Source organism: Haliotis asinina, chromosome 1, assembly GCF_037392515.1.
Source record: "Haliotis asinina isolate JCU_RB_2024 chromosome 1, JCU_Hal_asi_v2, whole genome shotgun sequence".
NCBI lineage: Eukaryota > Metazoa > Mollusca > Gastropoda > Lepetellida > Haliotidae > Haliotis > Haliotis asinina.
Window position 1 is genome coordinate 66,744,287 of NC_090280.1, and position 23,639 is coordinate 66,767,925.

A 23,639-nucleotide genomic window follows, 5' to 3' on the forward strand; every position below is an offset into this window, starting at 1 on the left:
ATATCCGATATGTATCGAGTGGCCATTTTGACCTGTTCCCTCTTATTATGTATAAATTGTAATGACTGCATTAGAAAGTACGAAAATATATTACAAATATACCTACAAATCACATTTGAAGATACAAAATTTGAATCCACACTGGGTGTTGCGCAAAGAGGGTTCTCTATTGTAAATTAATATGTCTTTATTTTACCAGTTACAATTTCTCACGGATGTGTCCGAAGGTTAACATAAACTTAAATTAGTTTTCGTGTGAATGACAGCATTATATAAACGATAAAAGGACCGTCGTGCATATATGAGACTTATATGCACGAGATTGTCTTGTCGTGAATATAAAAGCTTTATATACACGACGTCGTGTATGTAGCCACAACCAACAAACTCAACTGAGATAAGTTCTGTCAGAAAGCATGATCCTGATAGGGCACGGGAAACCCCAGCAGGTATTTTCTTCGACGTGTCACGTGCTGAGAGTAATGTTTGTTTCTATATATAGAACATCACGGGTCATTTACTTGTTTCAACCAATGAGACTGAGGCTGTGTTTCCGCCGTTGTGTTTGGAGGTTATCCATGTCGTGTACCCAAAGTATCTTGTCAAAATGACGAGCAACAAAATTGGTGTTAACCTTAGGGTGTCTGGAAACTCGAGTCAAGGTGGTAGGCGTTATATGGAAGATACACATGCCACAAGATTTATTCGACAAGATGGTAAAGACTATGAGTTTGCCTACTTCGGAATCTTCGATGGACATGGCGGTCCTGAGGCATCACGGTTTGCGCGAGACAACTTATTGGATGAAATAACAAAATACGATGCATTTTGGAGTGAAAATGACGAGGACATCATGTGGGCTATTCGAAATGGCTTTCTTGACACGCATCAAGCCATGTGGAGAGAAGTGGGTAAGTGGCAATTGTCTAGCGTGTTGAGCATTAGTGACTTACTTCGCTGCCGAGATATTTTCATTCACACCCGGATTAGTCGTTTCTATACATTTATCCACAACTGTTCCACACAACACTGAATAACCGATTTAACCAAAACATTACAAACAACTATCGTCTGTGTTAATGTAACTTAATATTTTGACTTAAATGACAGAACGGAAGTTGTTTTAAACTGTAATATCGCGCGCTATTTTCGTAGCTGTTCGGGCCGTCAGTAACATAACTTCACCGGACATGGCCGTTCAGTGTCGTTTCTCTTGTTTTCAGGATCTGTTTGACTATTGTAAACCGAATATTTTTGTTTGATTTTATTGAATCGACAGCATTCGCCAATTGGGACGTGTGTACATATATATATAGCGAAAGTTCTTTTCGAAAAGTAAATTTAGCGCGTATCAGAATCCAGGCAAATCAATTCCGCGAAGCGAGAGAAAGGCGAAGGTTGTCTGACGTTCATGTCTGTGCTTGATCATGGCGGTGCGAAAGGGATAGGCCAGTCACTAGTCAGTCAGTGTTGGGTGCATCCCTTCAGATCGTCACAAATTGAATTGATCTGGGGGCCTTGATCTGTTGCCGTTTCATTTTGAGAGTAACCACCCTTTCGTACATCAGTTTACTGATACGTAACTCGGAGAAGTGAGGAAGCTTTCATAGGCATATGTATGTATGAAAAGGAACTTGGGGTCATAGAATGATAAGCTAATAATTGATTATAAGTTTAATGACTGATTTTGTTTATATTCTCCTAATAACCGTTGTTTAGAGGTAGCTACAGTGTGGAGAATGTACGTATCATTTGAATAAAAATTACTTTTATCATGTTCAGTGCTGTCCTTCGTCTCTTGGGGATTGAAAGTGCAATGGATAAAAGCAGTAAACACTTTTGATACCTGTTCAGACTGATTTTAAGGTATCAATGGCATTGACAGATTCAAATTAGAGTAGGTTGCCAATAAGTTAAGCTCTGAACACAAACTTAGAACACAGATATAAACACCAACAAAGGAACCGTTCATTATTTTTTTGTTATGAGGATGATCAGGGGATGATGATGATTGTAAAGGGCTCACCAATTTTATTCTGGGGACAGTGTAATGATTCATTGGTAGAGTTGATGTTTGTATCATCAGCTACACGATACATGGTATCAGCAGGTTATTTGGGTTCCGAGTATCCATGATGCATCAATGTATTACCATAAGGGATGATATATCCGGATACTAAGTAAATATTTCTTAAAGTTGCAAGGGGTATAAGAGAGGTTGCTGAGCAAAATAGTTGTGCAAAATGTGATAAAAGATCCAAACATGGCATAAATATTCACTAACATGTGATCATTTTAAGGTAAGGAGGCATAAACAAAATAATCATTCCTCTGTGCATGTGCAATATTGAATAATACAATGACAAATTGTACTGAAACACTGACAATAATATTTATTTCAAACCATGTATGTCGATGAAAAACCTTTAACTTAAAATCACATCAATGCTGACACTTTCTAGCTTATTCCTTAGCATAAACACAATGATGAGCACTTCAGGCAGGCTTTTCAGTGGGTAAACAGTGATAAAGGGATGTTTCAGCCTTTCTTGCATTTACATGAAGCCTATTCCAAGCATGATTATGCTGCTTCTGGAACATTGCTGAAGTGTTGTCCAAATAGGATTACTTCAGATGCAACCCATTACACTGGAAATGGAAATTCTGGCTGGGCTACAAGTCTGCCCCAATACATGTCCTCCTAGGTAGGTGACTTTCTTGATATACTACTAAAAGTAAGAACTGGTAAACATAAGGGAATACAACATACCTTGGCACTATTTTAGACTCAAAATTATCATGGAATTCTAACACTAGCAGTATATACAAAAAATGCAAACAGCGGTTGCATTTTCTATGGAGATTAGAACACTTCAAGTTTGACCAAACCATTATGGTTATTTTTTTATGGAAGTTTTATCCAGTCTGTTTTAATTTTTGATGCTGGTATGGGAACCTGTCTGTTCAAACAAAAACAAGTTGCTTAAAATTCTTTATATTTCATCAAAAATGATTGATCTACATTTGGAAAGTCTCAGCTATTTTTATGAGCTGAAAAGTATCATAAAGACAAACAAAATTCTAAGAGGCCTGACTCGTATTCTATTTTCATAATATTCCATCCTCCCTTCAGGCTGTAGACAGCGTGTGTGGACATTACGAACAAACAGGGCCTGCTGTTCTTTCATGCTGTCGGGTATGCATGAAATAAATGGGAAAAGGGATTGCATGTAATTTTTGAGATTGCTGTTCTTTGATGCTGTTGTTGTGTACAGATGTGTTTTTATGTTTATTTAATGTGACTGAGACCTGGAACTGTGCAATGAAAATTTCACTGTGTGAACAATGAAGTATTGCCTTTTCTTACCTGAAAAAGCAGTGTGCGTTGGAGGGATGCTTGGCAAAGAATTATTCCTTAAGAACATAGATTTGCTGGGACTGTTGATATGAGTGTCCTTGCTTACTTTGTGAAGCATCTTGATTTTAAACCTTTCAATTATAGTGAAGGTGTTGTCTGAAATGCAGGTTGGAGCAGATGCTAATGTCAACATTTCTTCAGTCAGCCCAGCATCAGATTCCAGGCTGTCCAAGCAGATTTCTTCCCACATCTGGCAAAAGTCATCTTCGATATCTCCAAGGCATACTTTCCGTAAAGGTCTCCACTATACCCTGGATGCATCTATGGCTCAATAACCATGATAACGGTCTGATAACTTTATTACCTCCCATGGATGGCTTTTTAGCCAGTCAGGTATCTATGCTTGGAAGTAGAGTGTATTAATCACAGCTCACTTCGCTTTTTATATTATCTAACCATTTAAACTTGGCAACACAAACCATGCAGAGGTTCTCTCAAAGAGGAAGAACGAATTTTTGTAAGGTTTCCCCCAAATCTGAGTCGCACTGTGAAGGAACCTTTGCGGCTGTGACCGGTATTCTTGTTGAAACTGGCAAGCTTGGTTTTAACAGCGACTTAGCTGATTGACTGCTGTGATTGTGAGAATGCAGAGCCAGTAAAAAGGGTTAATGAAATGCTACCGACCTGTAGATGCATCCAGGGTATGTAGTGGAGACTTAGCAGATTGTATACCCTGGAGATACTGAGGATGCAAAAGTCAGGCACGATGACTCCTCCCTTCAAAATGGCTTCTAGTAGGTGATACAACAAACTCTCTGATGCAGTGACGACTTAGCATAACATCACTACTACAGGCTAATTTTTGGCCCGGGGGTTGGGGTTGCAATATGTTTGTTCTTAAAATGTTTTCAATGAATGTTTTTAAACAGGAAAAAAAAAACTATTTACAGATTGAAAAATGTTTATCTTTTGATAATTTGACCACTTGAATCTTAGGTTTATATTAGATGTGCCGTTTTCATTTGATGTACTAAAGTCATGAAATATTAAATGCCTCCTTATCTTAAAGTGATTCCCACACCTAAGTAGTCATGTGAGCCAAGTGCTTTTATCACAACCTGCACAATTCTTAAGAAATGTCTAGCTGAACAGCCTTACTATTTGGCATTAGGAATAGGAAGGGTGTTTCTTGAAATTTTATAGGAATTTGTTTGTATCTGTTATTTTTGTTACAGTAGCAAAGGATGTGAGGCATGGGTTATAAGTAAAAGAGTGAACATTTTCCGAACTCTGTGAACTATAAAAAAACTTGTTTTCAAGAATCTGAAATATGCAGATATGTTTTTGTTGTGTGACAAATAACACCCTTTATTAACAACCATGGACAGTGTCTTAGCTTTGTTAAGAAAGAAAACAAACATAACATACAATTTAAGAATCATACTTATAGAGTTTTTTTTCAATAATTCTGAATTCTGATATAAATTACATTGTATTCTTTGTGAAAGCATTGGTGTAGAAACAACTTCCCATGGCCTGTAATCTTGTGCTGAATGTAGTAAGCATGTGGCAGTGATTACACATGCATGTTGTTGGGCCATTGTCACTATGACACAACCATTATGCAAAGTTACCACCTGTCTAATAGCCCATGGCTTCTTTTGCTTTCTGCCTCTTAAGCCAGAGATGCCAACCACTCCGATTTAAGTGGAGTTACTCAGATTTTCAAACACAAAATCCACTTTCGGATTTGTCATTAAAAAATCAGATTTTCTGATAAAAATTTAAAGATGGTTGTATATTTAGCAATGTTTGAAGATACTTTTGTAAATATCCATTTAAATATGTTAATTTGAGTTGTCTGGGAAGTATGCCCAGATAATGCAGCAAATTGCATGTCTGTCCTTACTAAATCTAAACGACATCAAGGGGGAGGCCCCCTATTACCCATCATCCCAAGGTGCTCAAGTCCCTTCTCTCACTCACCCCCAAATTTCACCTATCAGTCCCTCCTGGATTTCAAGATTCTGCAGTTTCCGAAAAAAACACAGAATTTACCTTTCCATGCAGAAAAACATCTGGAAAATGCATTTTCATGCTGGATTGTCCACTTTTCTGCTGTAGAATTTGCGTATTCTAAGAAGTCTGTGAAAACTAAAGCGAAGCAAAAAGTAGAGTTACTGTCAAAAGTAGGATTGGTTACACATAAAACGATCTGGCATATTTATTTAATCATGATTAAAGATACTTTATTAATAAAGCAAGTTTGGGGCATCTTTTAAGTGATATTAGATGAATTTGACACTGCAATTGCGTTCTCAAAATCGAACGTATTGAAAAATGAAATTATTTCAGATTTTGTTGAAATATGTTATTGTTATTTGCGTGAAACCGGAAGTTGTTCGTCTGCATCCAAGCTGTGAATGAGAGGAGATAATTAACTTTCAGCAAGTGTTTAATTCTCAAACACAGAAAAAGGTGTGGGTGCTTTGTCATCAAACCTACTGAAGATGTGATGTGTACTGTCAACTTCACTTTATATCTGAGTTTGAGCATTAAATCATGAGGGTCTGTATAATGTTTTTGTTCTTTCTTTTTTCAAATGTTTTATAATTAACCACAGAATGTGTTGCAGAAAATTGAAAAATGGGGTGCAGAGTTTGCTTAAATTTGCAGCGGAATTCTTTGAAATGTGCCCCAGAATCCAGTAGGGACTGACCTATTGGTCTTGGGACAGACTTTCATAAGATTAGGGGTTTGTAGCTCTGTTGAACATATAAGCCAGGTAGCCTGACTTTCCACCTTAGTTTTCATTATAGTCTAGACGGCCTGTCTCAAAAAGAACAGTGAAATTACCAAAATGGTACAAAACCAATATCTTTTTCCGTTCATTTGTCTGCCACTGGTTGTGCAAATGACAGATTAACAAGATTGTAGTTCTAACTTGCTTTCACATGATCTATTTCCCCTCTCTGCCACCTGGTCTCTCCTGGTACATGTTGTATCTAGTGGAAATATCAGCTATCAAGTGCAGAGGGAAGTTATTAACTACACTGATTATTTAGTCAAATTTGGTGTGATGCATTCAAGAAATATCATTGGATGCAAGTTGATTGTGTTGATGGTTTGTTGTTTAAACTGAAGTTACTATGGTCACCAGTGATAGGCAGACATTTAAATTGCAGACAAATGGCCGAAGACATGGAGCGGACTCCCCAGCACAGCTGGCACTACAGCCAGTATTGCCATAATCAAGAACTGCAAACTCTACATTGGGCATGTTGGAGACTCGGGTATTGTGCTTGGACTTGACAAGGGTCCTCCAAATGCAGTTTTCATGGATGCCAAGTGCCTTACAAAGGTATACATCGTTACTCTGGACCCCATTACACTATGTGAATATTATAATAATATTAATATATGATTATTATCTACTTATATAGCTCTGAGTTAAGCTAGGCTGATCTTCGGCTCTGTATTATTAAGTCAATTTTTGGATGTCTGTCCATGGCGGGTCATACAGTTGTTGAATCCAGAAGATGCGCCAAGTTTTTGTAGCTTTCCCATGTGAACTGTTAGCCAGTCCTCTCCAGTTACCACTAGCATGTTACCATGTTGCAGGATTTGTCAATAACCTTTCAATATGTTGTGTAGGAACACAAGCCTGACAGTCCGGAGGAGAAGTCTCGGATAGAGAATTGTGGAGGTGCAGTGGTGGCCAAATCAGGTGTTCAGAGGGTTGTATGGAGTCGACCAAAGGTGCACCACAAGGGACCCATCAGACGCAGTACACAGATTGATAAAATACCCTTTCTAGCAGTTGCCAGATCATTAGGTATTTTATTTTGGTCTTCATTACCAATGTAAGAAATACCTGCAGAACATATATTGTAATGAAAATATTACCAGTAGGTTACTTTTGTTTGTAGTCATTTTGGGACTGCCTCAATTGCACTGCAATATTTGGCAGTGTCTATTCTAGAACTAAAAATCTAGGGGGGATTTGTCGCCCCCTTACAAAAAAAGGAGGGGGGATTTGGAAATTGTAGGGGGAAATGCCTGTATTACCATCTTTAAAAATAGTGTGGATGTATGAAAGTTATTGCAACTACCACCAGTGAAACTATTGCTCATTTTATTTTGGCTACAATAGTCACATATCATAGCACCAAGCTCATTCTGAGAGAGCCATGGCCATTCTTGCAACCATTTTTTTCTGAAAAACACTTGGTTTGGGATTTTTTTAGAGCTGGAGGGACCAGGGTCAGTTTCGGGGTTTTGCTCGCCTTTCGATTTACACGTCTCCTTAACAGACATATCGGTCTGGGGAGACATGGCGGACACTGTTGCTTTCTCAGTGGTATTTTGTGCAAAAAAAGTCAGTTATTTTCTGTCTTTTGCATGGCATTATTCACGTCAAATTACCACAAACCGTTGTAAATAAGAATTTTGTATTCATTTGTCGTCTGCAACTTCAAGTGATAATATTGTCTGATTTCGAAAACAAAGCTAAAACGAACTGATGTTCTGAAAAAGATTGACAAAACTGTGTTTTGCAAGTGCTGTACACAAGCACTATGTTTAGTGTTCATAGTCTAACGTTGTCAATTAGTTAATTAATCAAATCATAACTTCATCGAAAAATGTTATCTATTTTCATACTCATGGAATGGAATGGAATTTAGTTTCCCCAGTGCCGATAGTGGTTTTAACCAAGGGAGGTTACTCTGTTATGTGTACATGTTGTCACTCGAACTTGACTCTGTGGCCGACTCCGATTTAAGAAGTTATTCCTTGTCAATATAAAGCTTTTTTTCATATGCTTTTTTAAAGGTAGTTAGGGAGCAAATTACTGTGCGTGACAGTTCACACTCTGTTGTTTTTATGAGGCGCGATTTGATCATAATTAGTGCGAATCGTGCAATCGCGCATCCTAGAATATACACTGGTTTACGATGGGATTTTATTGTGGAAAATCAACTACCAGGTCAACTGGATAGACACAGGCACGCTGAATTACTTAATTCTCATGTCAGGCGATGTACAAGGAGAGAGTAAAGAGCATGGCAGGTCACATGACCGGTTGTGCGGGAAATGGGGGGGGCTATACATGGGTAAGTGTATTTTTTGTCCGCTTCTTTCAGAAGGGAACGTCAAGGGGTTTCAGGTGTTCCCCTACCTTTGCCAGGGAAGAGGAGATGAGCAATGAGCATGAGTCTGGATAAGTATAAAATATCAGTTTTATTCAGAAAATTACATGTTGCTGGTGTGATATATGACACGTGGCTTTTGTGACAGTGATCCCTGTATGTTGCCAGGTGACCTTTGGAGCTATGACTACTTCAGTGAGAAGTTTGTTGTGTCTCCTGAGCCAGATGTGGCAGTTCACAAGTTGGACCCCCAGCGACATAAGTGTCTGGTCTTGGCTTCAGATGGCCTCTGGAACATGCTCAAGGCAGAAGAAAGTGTGGCCATTGTTTCAGATCTGGAGATGCACTTCGAAGACAGAGTCATCAATGATGAGGTATGTGATATTGGTCAACCTACCAACCACTACTTTTGTCTCATCTGCTTAATCTGCTTCTGTGTCTGAATGTCCCCAGGATTTTAAGCACTCCTTGGGGACAGAAACAGTATTTTGTAGACATGACAGTACTCGATTAAGGCATTTAGAACTTCCATCTGTGCAACCTGAAACTACAAAAAGCAGCTTCATATTTATACCAAGTTGCATGTTAATATTTTGATGTTCAAAGAACCCTCATGAAAACTGATGAAAACATGGACAGTGACAGTGACTGAGTGACTGTGACTGACTGTGACTGAACAGATCATATCCAAACACTTTTTGTCTTCTGTATGTAGGTTTCTTTTTATGACAGCTAGCCCTGCATGACCCGTTTTGACACAGTTTGTAATATTGAAATGAAACACATTATGTGTATGTGATAACAAATACAATCTGGAAATAGTAATTCTTCAGCTGACAATAGAGTTACCTCCCTTTAAACAATGTGCAATGGCATATTTTGGAAAGACGCATGAAATAAGATGTTTGACAGTTACTGAGTGTTTGATATTAAAAAGTTTTTATGGATGTCAATTTCTTTTTTATGAGGAGCACAACATTTTGGAGTATAATCCTCACAATATGTTTCTCATAATAAAGAAGTTGACGTCCATGAAAACTCTTTCTTATGTGTATCACTTCTAAATGCCACTCAGAGAACTGGATATCAATGGTTTGTATAATAACTATTAACAATTAATATAAGACAAAGCTTTGTAAAATTGGTTATCTGTGTGAGAGCACTATTTTGAAGTAAGTTTCAAATATGAATCTATCCTTCCTGATCTATGGTATTCCCTTCCATACATAGAATATTTGTAAATATTTGTCAAAATCTGTTTATTGTCTTACATCTTTTACATCAGTTGTTTTACCTTAAATAATTTATTATGCATTATGTAAGATTTGTTAGTGTAATAAGCCAGCTTTCATTAAAGTCACATGCATTGATGCAATGCAAAACACAACTTTGTAGATTCTCATACCTTTTGGTGTGGACTTACAGTAGCAAATTATCAAAACTGCAAATTCAATTTATAAGGTTTGAAAATAATTCGATGAAAAAACATGGCAGGTGATGCATACAAAGATTATTGCTGCGATCGAAGTTGGAGAACAAGAGATGTTTTCCCATGCTTGCAGATTTGCAAACAAAGTTTTCAAGAAAGGGTACCATTTGAAAAGCTAATTGCATTACTAAATATTGCTGTGTTTGAAAATTGAAATATTGTAATATATGTCTATGGAAACAGTAAAATATGTTGATTGTGACGAGCAGTCTGTCACAGACAACTCAATGTCTGTTTTATTGACATCTATGACTGTCTGCTAGTGGCTGTGCAATACACAAATTTTTAACTTACCTTACCATAGGTCTTATGCATATTACCTCTAGCTTCGCTAAACGAGATCAGACAGTCGTTGATTCGCCATCCCCTCGATGGCTACCTCATGTAATCTACGAATGTAGTCACTGAAGTGACGTGATCTCTCCACTCGCGCGAGAGCGCAGAATCCAAAATTCACTTTTACCTTTAGCGTTCGTGCGAACGGACGTGTTGGTTTGCAGTTTTTTCCTACTGTGTGTAGTTTCAATAAAGTTGCTACTCCTTGGTAGGTATGGTTTGTATCCCCTCATTATGTATCAAAGTCAAGTCATACAAGCATTTAATGTGCTTACCTTGCTACCTCGTGCTGTTTTTTTCTCACTCAGGCAGGGCTTGTCCGTGTCGTAGGTGAGAACGGTATGGCGTCCATGGGGGTAATTCATCTTGTTGGTTGTTTGCCCGTCATGTTTCTGCCCATGCTTGGTCATTTTCACTTGTGTTTTCGGTATTTATCATACCATTTTCTGCCATGAATTTCAGCGTAGCGAAGGCAGCCATTGTGGTTGTTGTTTTTCGCTGCCCCGCATTTACGGGTGTGTCTATTTTTTACGTAGGGGTGCAACTACTTTCTACATTTTTATGTAGGGGTTTTTTTCTCCTAGTATTGTATCAACATATCGTCAAGTCTTGGTTTCTTGTCTGTTACAGTTTCTGTGTATGACTCGACACTATTGTACTGTCTGCAAGGGGCAGAAGTCAGCCAAGGACCCACATCCCTGGTGTCCGGATTGTGCGTCCGCTGTTTGCTCCAGCGATAATCGGTGCCTACACTGTCAAGCGTTATCTCTCGCCGATTTCAAGACCTTTTTGGCGGTTCAGAGGAAACGTTTTACACAACGTAAGAGAAGAATGTCGTCGCCAGCGTCTTCCTTGGGATCCTTACCTGACGACCAGGATCTACCACCGCCTTCAGTACCAGTATCAACACCTAGTGTGGGGCGCTCATCTATTACGCCGGCGCGCTCCTCTCCAGAGCCTACGCGTTCGGACGCCTTTGTAGATTTATCTCACCCGGATGCCGTATCCCATCCTGAAGTTCAGAAGCTTCTGCGATCTCTCTTGACACCGGGCGCTGCTGTACTCCCTACCTCGTTGTCTACACCTTTACCAACGACAGCGCCTAGACTTACGCCAGCGCCGTTGCCTGTACCAGCGCCTCTGCCTGTCCCGGCGCCACTGCCTGTCCCGGCGCCTTTGTTTACATCAGCACCAGTGTTTTCGTCAGCGCTTATTCCGACGTCAGCGCCTATTCCGACGCCAGCGCCTGTACCAACGCCAGCGCCAATGTTGTTGCCTGACCCTGCTCCTATAACTACTTCTTATCGAATCCCCAGAGTGTCTCATACGCTGACTAAAGAAGAAATGTTACAGCGCCAGTTGGATGAAGAGCGCGCTCGTCGTTTAGAGGCTGAGCGCTCCCGGCGCAGATCTCGTTCTAGGTCCCCGAAGGGTCGGCGCTCTCGTTCTCCACACCGTAGCAGACGCCGGCGCTCCCGGTCTGTTTCCCGCTCTCCAAGGCGCTCCTTAGAGGAAGACTCACGTACCAGAAGTAGACGTAGAGTGCGATCTCGGTCAAGATCACCACGGCGTCTCTCTAGATCCCAGTGTTCACGATTGCCGGAACCACTGCGGACTTCCTGCAAGGAATTTAACACTAAGAACTCTGATTCCAACTCGAGTCAGCGACGAGAATCAACCTCTATTTCCTGGGAGGATCACGAGGAACAGTTCTTTTGTCCAGACTATGAGGAGGAACCTGGCAATGTTGGTGATAGTGATGGCACCTATCTTCCCTTAACTGCTGTCTTTGAGTGGATTGCCGACAGATTACCGGACTGTCCTTCCCCTTCTTCGGATTCAAGCAACCCGGCGTCAATTCACTTGTCTCCTGAGTTACTTATTCCACCACACCCTATGGTGGCGGATGCGGTTGCTTTGTTAGACTCGGACTTTGCGAAGTTATCCTTAAATCCAACCATCAAAGCGTCGAAGTCTAAGAAATCAGATTATAAAGTACACAGTCTGGATTTTGCCGACAACGGGGCGGTGCTAGACGATTCAATTAAGAGGTTGTCAAGCTCAACTCCGTCATCTTACAGAGTTCAGGATTCAAAGCTAGCAGCTATTGATACGGAACTGAAACGTATGCTTAAACCTATCTCGGCGCTTGCGTCAGCCACCTCCGCTGCAGCCTTGGATTTGTCAGAGGATAATGCCTCGAGGGTGGATCATTTAACTACCATTTTTGCTTGGCAAGGCAGAGTACTCCATGACCTACTTGGACATTTACGCGCGGCGCTAGCCATGACTACTACTATGCGCCGATCTGGATTTTTAGATGCTTGTTCTCGGCAAGAGGAATTTAAACGTCAACTACTTCGTGCACCATTTACGTCTAAGTTCCTCTTTGAGGAAAAGATACAGACAGTGTATAAACAACATGCCGAACTTACTAACACGGAAGTGGCGCTGTCAACTTTCGAGGCCTTGGGCTCTGCATTTCGTGGCCGAGCCAGGGGTAATGCCAAGAAAAGATATGTACCCAGGAGAGAGTCTATCCGTTCCTCGTTTGGGAGGGGACGAGGTCGTACCAAGGACTCAGATGTCCAGCGCAAGCCTCAAGAACGCGGCAGGGATGCCCCAGCTACGTCCGGTCGAGGTAGGGGCAAGCGTCCCTACTCCGGCCGCTGAAGCCATGGACTACTACGACTGGGACCTCCCACCCCCAGTCGTACCAGTTCATCCGACCCCTGTAGGTGGGAGACTAGAGATCTTCTGGGCCAACTGGACATTCCTGGAAGACCCGTTTGTTTGCAAGATCCTGAGGGCCGGCTACAAGCTACCACTAGCCAGAGCTCCGCCGTTGACTACCACTCCCTGGTCACGAGTGTACTCAATAGATCAACAGGTACTTATACTAGAAAACATCAACATTTTATTAACAAAACATGCTATAGAGATAGTGTCAGAACCCCATCACTCCCCGGGGTTCTATTCACCCATCTTCCTGATACCCAAGAAAGGTTCCACCAAAATGCGGATGATTCACAACATGGCGTCTTTCAACAACCTGTATTTAGCCGAGCCCCCGCATTTCCGAATGACGTCACTGGATCAGATCCGAGCCAAGTTGTCACCCGGAGCTTGGATGGCCAGCCTAGATTTACAGGATGCTTACCTGCACGTTCCTGTATTCCCACGCCACAGGAAATTCCTATTCAACGGAGTACACTACCAGTGGCGAGTGCTGCCGTTTGGAATTTCTACGGCCCCGTGGCTTTTCACTCGGGTCACACTGCCTGTCACCCGGTTTCTGCACCTCCGGGGGATAGACTTCGATCCTTACATCGACGATTGTTTTCTAAATCACTGCAATCCTCAGTTGCTACGCAAACAACTGGACTTCTCCACACGCCTACTTCAGCAGTTGGGATGGATTATCAATATCGAGAAGTCGCAACTGGAACCAACGCAGGAGTTAACTTTCATTGGGGGGTTGTTCCTGACTCGGCTCAGTCTGGTCAGGGTCCCTCCCGATCGATGGCAGAAGATTCTCGCCTTTACGGATCGAGCTCTGTCCCTACCTCTCACCCTCAGAGAATGGCAGTCTCTGTTGGGCTTCTTGACGTCGGCGCAGGACCTCACCCTCAGAGGACGGCTTATGCTGCGCCCACTACAGAGGTTCCTATTACCATTCATTCGAGAGAACGACCTCCAGTCATCATTTCTTCTACCCCCGCACCTGCATCAATACCTCAGGTGGTGGACGGTAGAGTGGAATGTCTGCGCCGGTGTTTGTTTGACAAGCTTCAACCACAACCACGAATTGTTTGTAGACGCATCCCTCTTGGGATGGGGCGCTCACTTGAACGGCCAGACAACCTCAGGGCTGTGGTCAGACGCCGAAAGGGAGTGGCATATCAACAACCTGGAGATGCAAGCAGTCATCCTAGCGGTCCGCCACTGGCTACCGGTTCTAACAAACTCCAGACTCCTGGTAGCGTCCGACAATTCCACGGTCGTGTGGGTGATTCACAATCAGGGTACAACCAGGTCCAAACAACTTCTGGACCAGATGTTCCTGTTAGCGGATCTGGTAGACAGCAATGGCATTGTGATCGCGGCTCGTCACATTCCCGGCTGCAAAAACATCCTGGCAGACGCCCTGTCGCGCCCCGGCAAACCATCCCCGACGGAGTGGATGCTTCATCCGGACGCATTTCGCCAGATTTGCTGGCAACTCGGGAGACCACTGGTAGATCTTTTTGCCACCAGTTTCAATCACCAGTTACCAACGTACGTATCTCCCGTGCCGGATCCACAGGCGTGGGCAGTCGACGCGATGTCTCTATCATGGGAAGGCCTGGACGCATATGCGTTCCCTCCTCCAATCCTTCTCTCGGATGTAATCGCCAAGATCAGACTGACGCGGAACCTCCGACTGCTTTTGGTCGCACCCTGGTGGCCAGCCAGATCGTGGTTTCCCGATCTTCGACGGCTCGCCAGCGGAGACCCTTACAAACTTCCAGAGTGGTTGCATCTGCTTCGACATCCACACAGTCGACAGCTGCATCCGGATCCACGGCGATTCCATCTTCACGCATGGGTCATCTGCAGAGAGCATTAAAGGCTAAGGGCTACTCTGCGCACGTGGCGAACGTTATAGCTCGCGCGCATAGAGTTTCTACCCGTTCTTTATATGACGACAAATGGCGCTCTTTTGAGAATTTTTGCGCACAAAGATCTCAAGATCCCATGGCAGCATCTCCTCAGTTTGTGGCACAGTTCCTTCTCTACCTACGGAACTCTAGACATCTCAAAGGCAGTACCTTAGGCACCTATTTGTCAGCTTTGAATTCTGTCCTTGCTATCAAGTCAGATACACAGATCTCCAAGATACCAGAACTTATTGCGCTTCTCAAAGCTTTCAAGCTGGAAGACCAGAAGGCCAAGTTCCGTCCTCCAGCTTGGGATCTTAATGTTGTCCTTCAACATCTCAGAGGGCCGCCGTACGAGCCATTAGAAGAAGCCTCCTTTGAACATCTTTCCAAGAAGACGGTTTTCTTACTATCATTGGCAACAGCGGCTAGAGTCAGCGAGATCCATGCTCTTGACGTTACTCAGATCCGATTTGAACAGTCAAGACACGGACGTGTTCATTTGGGTTTGCTTTGGGATTTTGTGGCTAAGAACCAGCTTCCCGGGCAGCCTAACAGGCTATTTTCCATCCCTCCTTTGTCTACGATCCTGGGTCATCATGACTTGGAGGAGGAGCTACTATGTCCAGTCAGGGCTCTCAGATGCTATATTAAAAGGTCAGCCTCTAGGAGACGATCCCGCAAAAGATTATTCATTCCCGTTGCCATGTCCTGCAAAGGCGAAGTAAACAGAAATACTATTGCCCTGTGGCTCAGATCGACTATCTTGGCGGCCTATGATGACAAGCACCTGCCTCATCCGGTAGCAAGTAACCCGCATGAGATCAGGGCCTTGGCGTCTACGATGGCCCTCCATCGGAACTGCACAGTACCGCAGATCATGGAGGGCTGTTTCTGGAGGTCATCAACTGTCTTCGCATCCCACTACTTGAGGGACTTGGCAGTTGAAGACGTGGAGGGGTTACAGTCATTTGGTCCATTGGTGGTTGCTCAGCAACTTACCTGACCATCCGCCCATTAGGTAACTACACTTCTACTTACCTTTGGTCTTAAGATTAACCTCACCCCCAGGGTGCGTCGGTTTTTCTTTGGAGTTCTATTGGGTTGCTCTTTGTCCTGTTCCAGGTTTTATCCTGAGACCGTTGACATTGGCTTTCCCGTGTTCTCCTGATGCATGTGCACTGTTTGCTGAGGGATGGTCCTCCGGAGTCCACACCACCATCCATCTGTCGAAGCCATATGCATAAGACCTATGGTAAGGTAAGTTAAAAATTTATTAAAATCTAAATATTTTAGATATTTAAATACTTACCTTACCATAGGGCGATGACTCCCTCCCAACGCTGGATGCTCCTCCCCACTTTGGACTCTTCGGACCTTCCGGTTGACGGTAAAAGTGAATTTTGGATTCTGCGCTCTCGCGCGAGTGGAGAGATCACGTCACTTCCGTGACTACATTCGTAGATTACATGAGGTAGCCATCGAGGGGATGGCGAATCAACGACTGTCTGATCTCGTTTAGCCAAGCTAGAGGTAATATGCATAAGACCTATGGTAAGGTAAGTATTTAAATATCTAAAATATTTAGATTTTAATAATTTCAATCACTGACCACATGAAATTTCAACTTAACACCTTTCACTAGTTTCAGACTATACACCAAGTCTAAGTAAACTTATCCTCAGTGCTTTTTGTTACACTCCACCACCGAGTCCAACGAAACCTTATGAGAGGTCTCGTCAGGTAACGTTTGAGATTGACCGATCAGAACACAGCTTATCAAATCGCGAAAGTGGACATTCACACATACCTTTTGAACTGTTTATCTCGAAAAGGTTCGTACCCGAACGATTCCAAATGCTATTTAGCGTACGCACACGTTATAACCATGACAACGGTGAGTAAACAGTCCCTGAAAGTAATGTTTTTGGCAATATTCAAGGATGTCATCTTGCGGAAATATTGGCTAATGGTAACCATGAACAGAACCCCCAAAGCGTATATATAGCTGGTAAAGTAACTGTGTTAATACAGATTTTTGTTTGTGGAGAGATCTGTGTCGGTAACCTGAATATTTTGAAAGTCCCTCCGATCCCTAAATAGTAGCTGTTGTTTGATTGGTTAAATTTATTTAACCATCTCGCGTTTGATTGGACTGTTATAAGTCGCTAAAAGGTTACCTGACGCGACCTTCTACTAGGTTTTGTTAGACTCAGTGGTGGAGTGTAACGAAATACACTGATACTAAGTTTACTTAGACTGACTATACACCATAAACAAATTACATTGATTTATGACCCCATCACATTATGTAATTACACAGACAGGCAGGTATGATACCTGTACACATGACATGTTTTTTTGACTGTGGACAAACAACTTTTATTGTTATTCAGTATGGATTTTTATACCATTGTCACTCTTGCTTGATGACAGTATATGAATCCATACTGAAACATTGCATCATATACAATAAAAGGATTAGTTATCCATAGAAAACATCTTACTTTCTCATAAAGTCAACCAAATAGATCATCTCTATATACACACTGTGAACCCTCAGGATATCAAATAAACAAGCCAGTGAAAAGTCTTTGTTACACTTGAGTGCACACCCACCTGCTCTGACTGTGTTCTGTCTCATGGATGCTTCGTCTCAAGGGAGGTAAACCCAAGTACAAAATATTGCACTTATGATTCGTGATTGTACGCTTATAATTTTGTTTATTTGGGTTTTTTTTCACAATCAGCTATGTATATTATATGTCATGAATAAGTGATAATTGGGCTTTAATTGTGTTTTTCTTTTTGGTTGCATGTGACCTTTAATTATATGAGGTCACAGGAACTACATGGATAGGTTAGATACCATTCAAAAGTGCAAAGTCTCTGTAGTGTTTCAGGTGTTTTTCAGATTTACCAGTCCTTGAGACTAGTAAACCTCAAATAAACCAGTTCCTTGTTATTTTTAGCTGTTTACTTCTTTTCCAAGTTAATCGTAAAATTACAGTGGAAACCTGATAGGTAAACTTTCAAGGAACTCGTCTAAATTGTTTACTTATCAGGTTTTTTACTTATCCAAACTTATATATGTAAATGGCAGAGTAAAGGACAAGATTTGTAAGTAATATAACATGTTTTATTGCACCGGTCTAGTCACTGATACTCCCAAGCTACATATAACAATGAACAACTCTTCAGGGCTGGCCTGCAGTTGTCAGTGTATTGTAAACTGCTTACGCCAGAGCAAGCTGTAAGTAGGATATTTATTTACCTGGTGACTGACACATGTCCCTCATGTCGGATTATGTGGTGATCGCTAATTTAGTTATCAGGTTCCGTTTGGTCAGTAATTTACTTCCAGGGATTATGTGAAAACGTTTACTTAAGCGGTATTGTTTAATTATCCAATTTTAGTTAACAGGACTCAAATAGTGATGATTAATGAAGAGGTTTGCCGGGACCAAAGAATAGTCTTTACTTATCCGATATGTTTAGTTAAGCGGTTTTTACCTAGGCGGTTTCGACTGTATTATGAAAAGATATGTATGGCAGTCTATTTCCTGATATCAGTGGCTTTCCACTTGGCAGTGTGATACACAGCAGTAAATACCATTGTTTGAGAAGGTTTATACAAATAAAAAATGGCAAATAAAATCATGCATGTGAACTAAGGCAGCCAGTGATATTGCAGCAATGGATACCATGCTTGTAACAAAACTTTTTGATTTGGTTAAAAGTTTTGGGTAAAACCATGCTATTGTGAATATGTTCCGCAAAAACTCCCCACCTTGACCTTTCTTATGAAACTTGTGGATGTATCATGCTAGGTTATGACCTGTTACAAAATGCTTCATGCATATATTTTAGAATAAAACATCATGCCGAGCGCTAAGTTCGAGGTGAGGTGTCATTTGAATTACATTACACAATCACATGAAAAGATGGAAATAGTATGCTGAAGTGTACGTTTGACAACTTTTGTGAGTACTGTTTCTGATTTTATTCTTCAGTGTATTCAATTTGTTATACCTTTAATCTCAAAACATCATTACTGTGGTCTTTGATAACTTTCATTTGGACCATTGCCAAAGCATATGTCTGAAATTTTTTTCCAGTATCGTGAAAAATGGTTGATAATTTTTATTCGGTTGATAATATATTGTCATTTAAAATGCAGTGAGTGTTTTCAGAGATTGTGAAATATGATAGATTTAATAAATGAATCATATGATAGTTAGGTTCCTAAAATTATATGTCATTTTGATACGACTCTTTCTTAACGACCTATGGTGGTGAATGACTTAATTATTGATTCTCTGTTTTTTCTACTGGCCCTGATAGAGTATTGCTTTGTGATACATTATGGCTTCATGCCAAAATGCCTCTCATCTGGGTCAAGGCTGAGTGAGGCCTCCAACCAATGACAGTAATTGCTAAATTACTAATAATTGACATTAAGTTCAATACACACAAAGCGTATGTTGCAGATCAAATTTACAAGGCTTTTCCCTTAAGTCTTAACTGTTGCTAATATTTTTTGTTGCCCATTTGGAAGAAATAATTTACTTCACATAATAACTATGTGAAGTTTTAGCCCTTTCCCAGGACTTGTTTGCTATAAATATACCAGTCCTTTGAGCCTTTTAACCAGTGAAACACAGGTGTATGCCGGTAAATGGAAACGCTGCTCTCACTCAATAAGCTTGTTACTACAGTATTGGTGTATGGCCACCCTGGTATGCATGATGTTAATGTGATATATTTGGCTTGTTTTCAGACTGTTCCTCTTAGCTATTGGGTGAATCCTGCTGAGCGTCTGGTTACAAGGGCTCTTAACAAGTGGCGAGCACGAATGATGAAGGCAGACAATACAAGTGCAATTGTTGTTCTTATTGATCCTCTTGGGCCGAGCAAGCTCAGCATACTGAAGAAGAGGAGAGAGGAGGCCATGAAGGCTAAGTCAAGCATGGCGCAAAGTACTGCTGATGGCCACCAAGACACTTGTAGTCCAGAGAAGTCAATCAAGACAGAACATTCTGCAGTTTGTGAGGGGCCACCAAGTACACCCCACCAAAGTGCTCCTCCTCTACCCCCTACACCCAAAAGTGCCCCAGCTAAACTGAGTACCAGACTGCTAAATGTTGGAAGAGACAGTGACAAGGCAGCAGACAAACAGAAGAGTAACTCGTTATGTGAAAAAAGTGCTCAGAAATTGACTCTTCCACATTTGCAGTCTGATGTGTTAGATGATAGTGTTCAGTTACTCGCTTCTTTAAAGACTGCTTCCTCAGCATCTGTGCCACCTGACTCGGGTACATCGTCCAAACTACCATCTCTTACTTCTAATGGCTTTACCTCCATGAAGGAACCCAACATTTTACCTCTCTGTGAACCAGTTAACCAAAAACTTGGTCCTTGGCCATGTGCCAATTCCCCTGAAGTGCATCCAGTTGAGAGCTCTGAGACATGGACAACCAAGAGTCGTGTTGACAACGTACGGACTCGATCTATGTCTGGGAGCAACTTACCAGCCCCAGGAGTGCTGTGTCAGCAGAAATCCCAAGGTAATAATGACAAGAATAAAGCCTCTCTTGCTGGATGTGAGAGAGTTCTGAAGCCAGCCAGGCTGTCTGGAGCTGGGAAGGTGCTGCGACAAGAGGGGGAGAATCACTTGCTCAGGGAAGCTAAGGGCAAAAGTGGGAAGAGGAGACATCAGGACTTTGTTGTTTCCAAGTTGGAGGATGTGAACAAGAATAACTCAAATGATATGAGTCATTATTGTACGAAACAGAAAAACAAGCACTCCAAAGGAATAGTCAGAAAAACAAGAAGGACTTTGCGACAAGCTAAAGGTGCTGCCAAACGGGCTATGTGTCTTGAGAACAGTCTTTTCCTTGGGGGTAAATGCCTGAGAAACCAGAACAGTAGCAAACGAAAAAATGAAGATTCTCTCAATGGGCCTGTTGCAAAACGACTAAGGCGATCTGATTCAAAAACGTTCCCCTTATAGTCTATAGGAGAACACTTACCTTCACCTTATGTACATTTACTATTCATGGTGCTAAGGTATCACTACTTCATACTTCTTCATGAGACTGGGTGGGTGATTTTTATGATATAACCTCACAGTGATCAAACCGCATGTGGCAACACAAGGAACTGTAATTAGTTCCATTTACGTTTATTTTCAGTTCCACCAAGTAAGATAATATTGTAGAATTTCATATGTTCACCCTAAAATCTGAAATTGACACCAAAATGAATTGTTTCGTTGCAGACTGCTCAGTGTTCAAAACTACCCTGAAAGTGCATTAGATACAGAGCTGGGCCCCTTTCACAAAACTCTCATAAGTCTAAGTTCTCGTCACTTTTCTCATGGTATTCCTACTTGCTGTGTTTCAGCATAGGAGGTACGAATTCTACGAGAAAAGTTATGAAATCTTAGGCTCATGAGAGCTTTCTGAAACGGGGGCCCAAACAATTATTTTATGTATGGAAACAAATGAAATAAGCATGTGCTATATATTTTAAGTGCAGTGTGTCAGTATGCGGGACATTTGTGTAGCAATGTCACTGTCAATTAAGAAGATGGCCTTGAGGAGTGGTGATTACAGATGTTATGAAGGTACATGCACTGTTATTTATTCCACTTGGAAAGGAGAATCCCCAAAATACACAGCCATGAGTACTTTAAAATGTGCTGCTGTCTTTCCACAACCAGGAGTATCAAAAGTCCCAAGACAGCAAACGATGATGAATTTCTGTTTTTGTCTTGGAAGTTACCATGGGGTTTCAGATGATACAAGACTTACGTGTCATGCAATAAGAGCTACAAGTTTAATAAACTCAAATTTGATGAAGTAATGAGGAGAATCCATCAGATTCATCTGTCACCCTTCATCTGTCATTCTCTTAAACCATACACGGTAATAATGACAGTGTCATTTCTACTAACAACGTAAGTTTAGATCAGTACATTCAGCTGAAGCTGGCTAGTTATGCGACATTCCACGATTGCATTGTGGGAATGTAGACATTGCAAACATTACCGTATCTCTGAAAAATTTTGATTTGAGACATTTTATCCTTTGGAAAACATACACTTAATGTTTCCACCTTTGATGTTAGCTGTGTGATGTAACTGCAAACCAAGAAACAGGATGCGTCGAAGCAGTTTACTGTGGCAGGCTGTACGAGGCAATGGCAACTGACATCCATTACATTTGTGATGTAAAGCAAAAACGTTCAATTACGAGGGGGCAGACTGGATTGGCGCAGTGACTTCATAACATTGTGACATAATGCAAAAAGTGCACATTGTCGTCTGATAAAGTATTGTTGGAGCCTTTGATCTTTCACCATAGCATCTTAGAATTGCCGTTTTGCATTGTTCAATCTTTCACAACAAATCTTTACCACCGATATGCCTGTGTGTTACTGAAATGTTAATTCAGTTCTGTAAAATCAGGGCTTGTTGAACTCAGGGAATGTACATTATTCTGGCATACTACTTAATTACTGATGTTATTCAGTCAGAGATACAGCTGGGGCAGATTACTGCCACATACCAAGCAGCTAATTGACCAGTCTAGGAGCTAGACTTCTTCCAATTTTTCTACTTTATATTGTGTACAATTGATTTTAGGAGAGAATAACTAACTTGATGTCACTGTCTTGCTGCCATCATGCTCCCTTTAAATATTTTAATTGTGTGTTATCACTTAAAGTGATTCACTACCATTTTAACTCCATCAGTACAGGACACGATAAGTTTTATTTTGTCTCAGTATGTATATGTCACATACTGCATCAAGTACAACTATTCCTCAATGTAAGGCATGATTCACATAACATTTCATGGATCTCTGTAGGTTACCACAGATGTATGATTCACTTAGCAATTTGACTACTTGGATCTCTATGGGTTAAAGTAGGATTCACATACCACTTTTGCTACAGGGATCCTTTTAGGTTAACAAAGTAGGATTGATGTAGTCCTACATGTATTGAATCTATATAACCATGGTTTTATAACTGACATAGCCTTATGTGGATTGAGGCACTGCTTATATGATTCTTATATAATGTACATTTACACTGATTGTCATGGTGTTTCAGGATAACGTGGTCATCTGACCATGGGATGTATTTCTCATATCTGTAAACCTATGAGACTCTACCTAAATAGCCAGTCCCATTTATCTATGGTGCATCATTTGGCCTAGATTTCATAAACTTTCAGCTGATACCTGTAACCACTGACAAAAAAATTAGTGAGAGTAGGGCAGGGCTATTTTTCTGATATGTTCTGGTAAGCGATGGAGGTGCAAAATAATTTACAACAAAGTATCTATCCTGATTGAAATAATTCCAACTTAAAAGTGAAGTAAATCATTCCACAATGCTGTGAAATACAGAGGAGTAACAACACATCTTAGTGTTCATAGTTTGGGGAGACTGTTCTGTGTTGTTCCTGATTCCCAACCCATCCTGGGCTGAGCACTGCCATAATTGTATATATATATCCCAATATATTTTAATCATATCTGAGGCAGCACATGAACTTTTATTCAAGATTTTGTACATTTTGCCATGTCAGTCTGTAGAAAGTACTTACGTTGTATATATTATCAAATTATGAAATAAAACTAAATTATGATGAA

At 41.1% G+C, this 23,639-nt stretch overlaps 1 protein-coding gene across 1 annotated transcript; it reads left to right on the forward strand.

The window, feature by feature from the left end:
- The first annotated feature begins 514 nt into the window (after positions 1-514).
- Positions 515-23,639, forward strand: LOC137296270 (protein phosphatase 1D-like). The gene is made up of 5 exons (XM_067828025.1): positions 515-911; positions 6,544-6,719; positions 7,013-7,193; positions 8,677-8,882; positions 19,754-23,639. The coding sequence occupies exons 1-5, from the start codon at positions 608-610 to the stop codon at positions 20,984-20,986; spliced, it is 2,100 nt and encodes a 699-aa protein (XP_067684126.1). The 5' UTR covers positions 515-607; the 3' UTR covers positions 20,987-23,639.

What these genes read in the sequence shown, in the direction of transcription:
- LOC137296270 (XM_067828025.1), top strand. Translation starts at nt 608, where the DNA reads ATGACGAGCAACAAAATTGGTGTTAACCTTAGGGTGTCTGGAAACTCG. An exon ending in AGCCATGTGGAGAGAAGTGG is followed by an intron (nt 912 to 6,543) that starts GTAAGTGGCAAT and finishes TTTAAATTGCAG; the next exon opens with ACAAATGGCCGAAGACATGG. An exon ending in ATGCCAAGTGCCTTACAAAG is followed by an intron (nt 6,720 to 7,012) that starts GTATACATCGTT and finishes TATGTTGTGTAG; the next exon opens with GAACACAAGCCTGACAGTCC.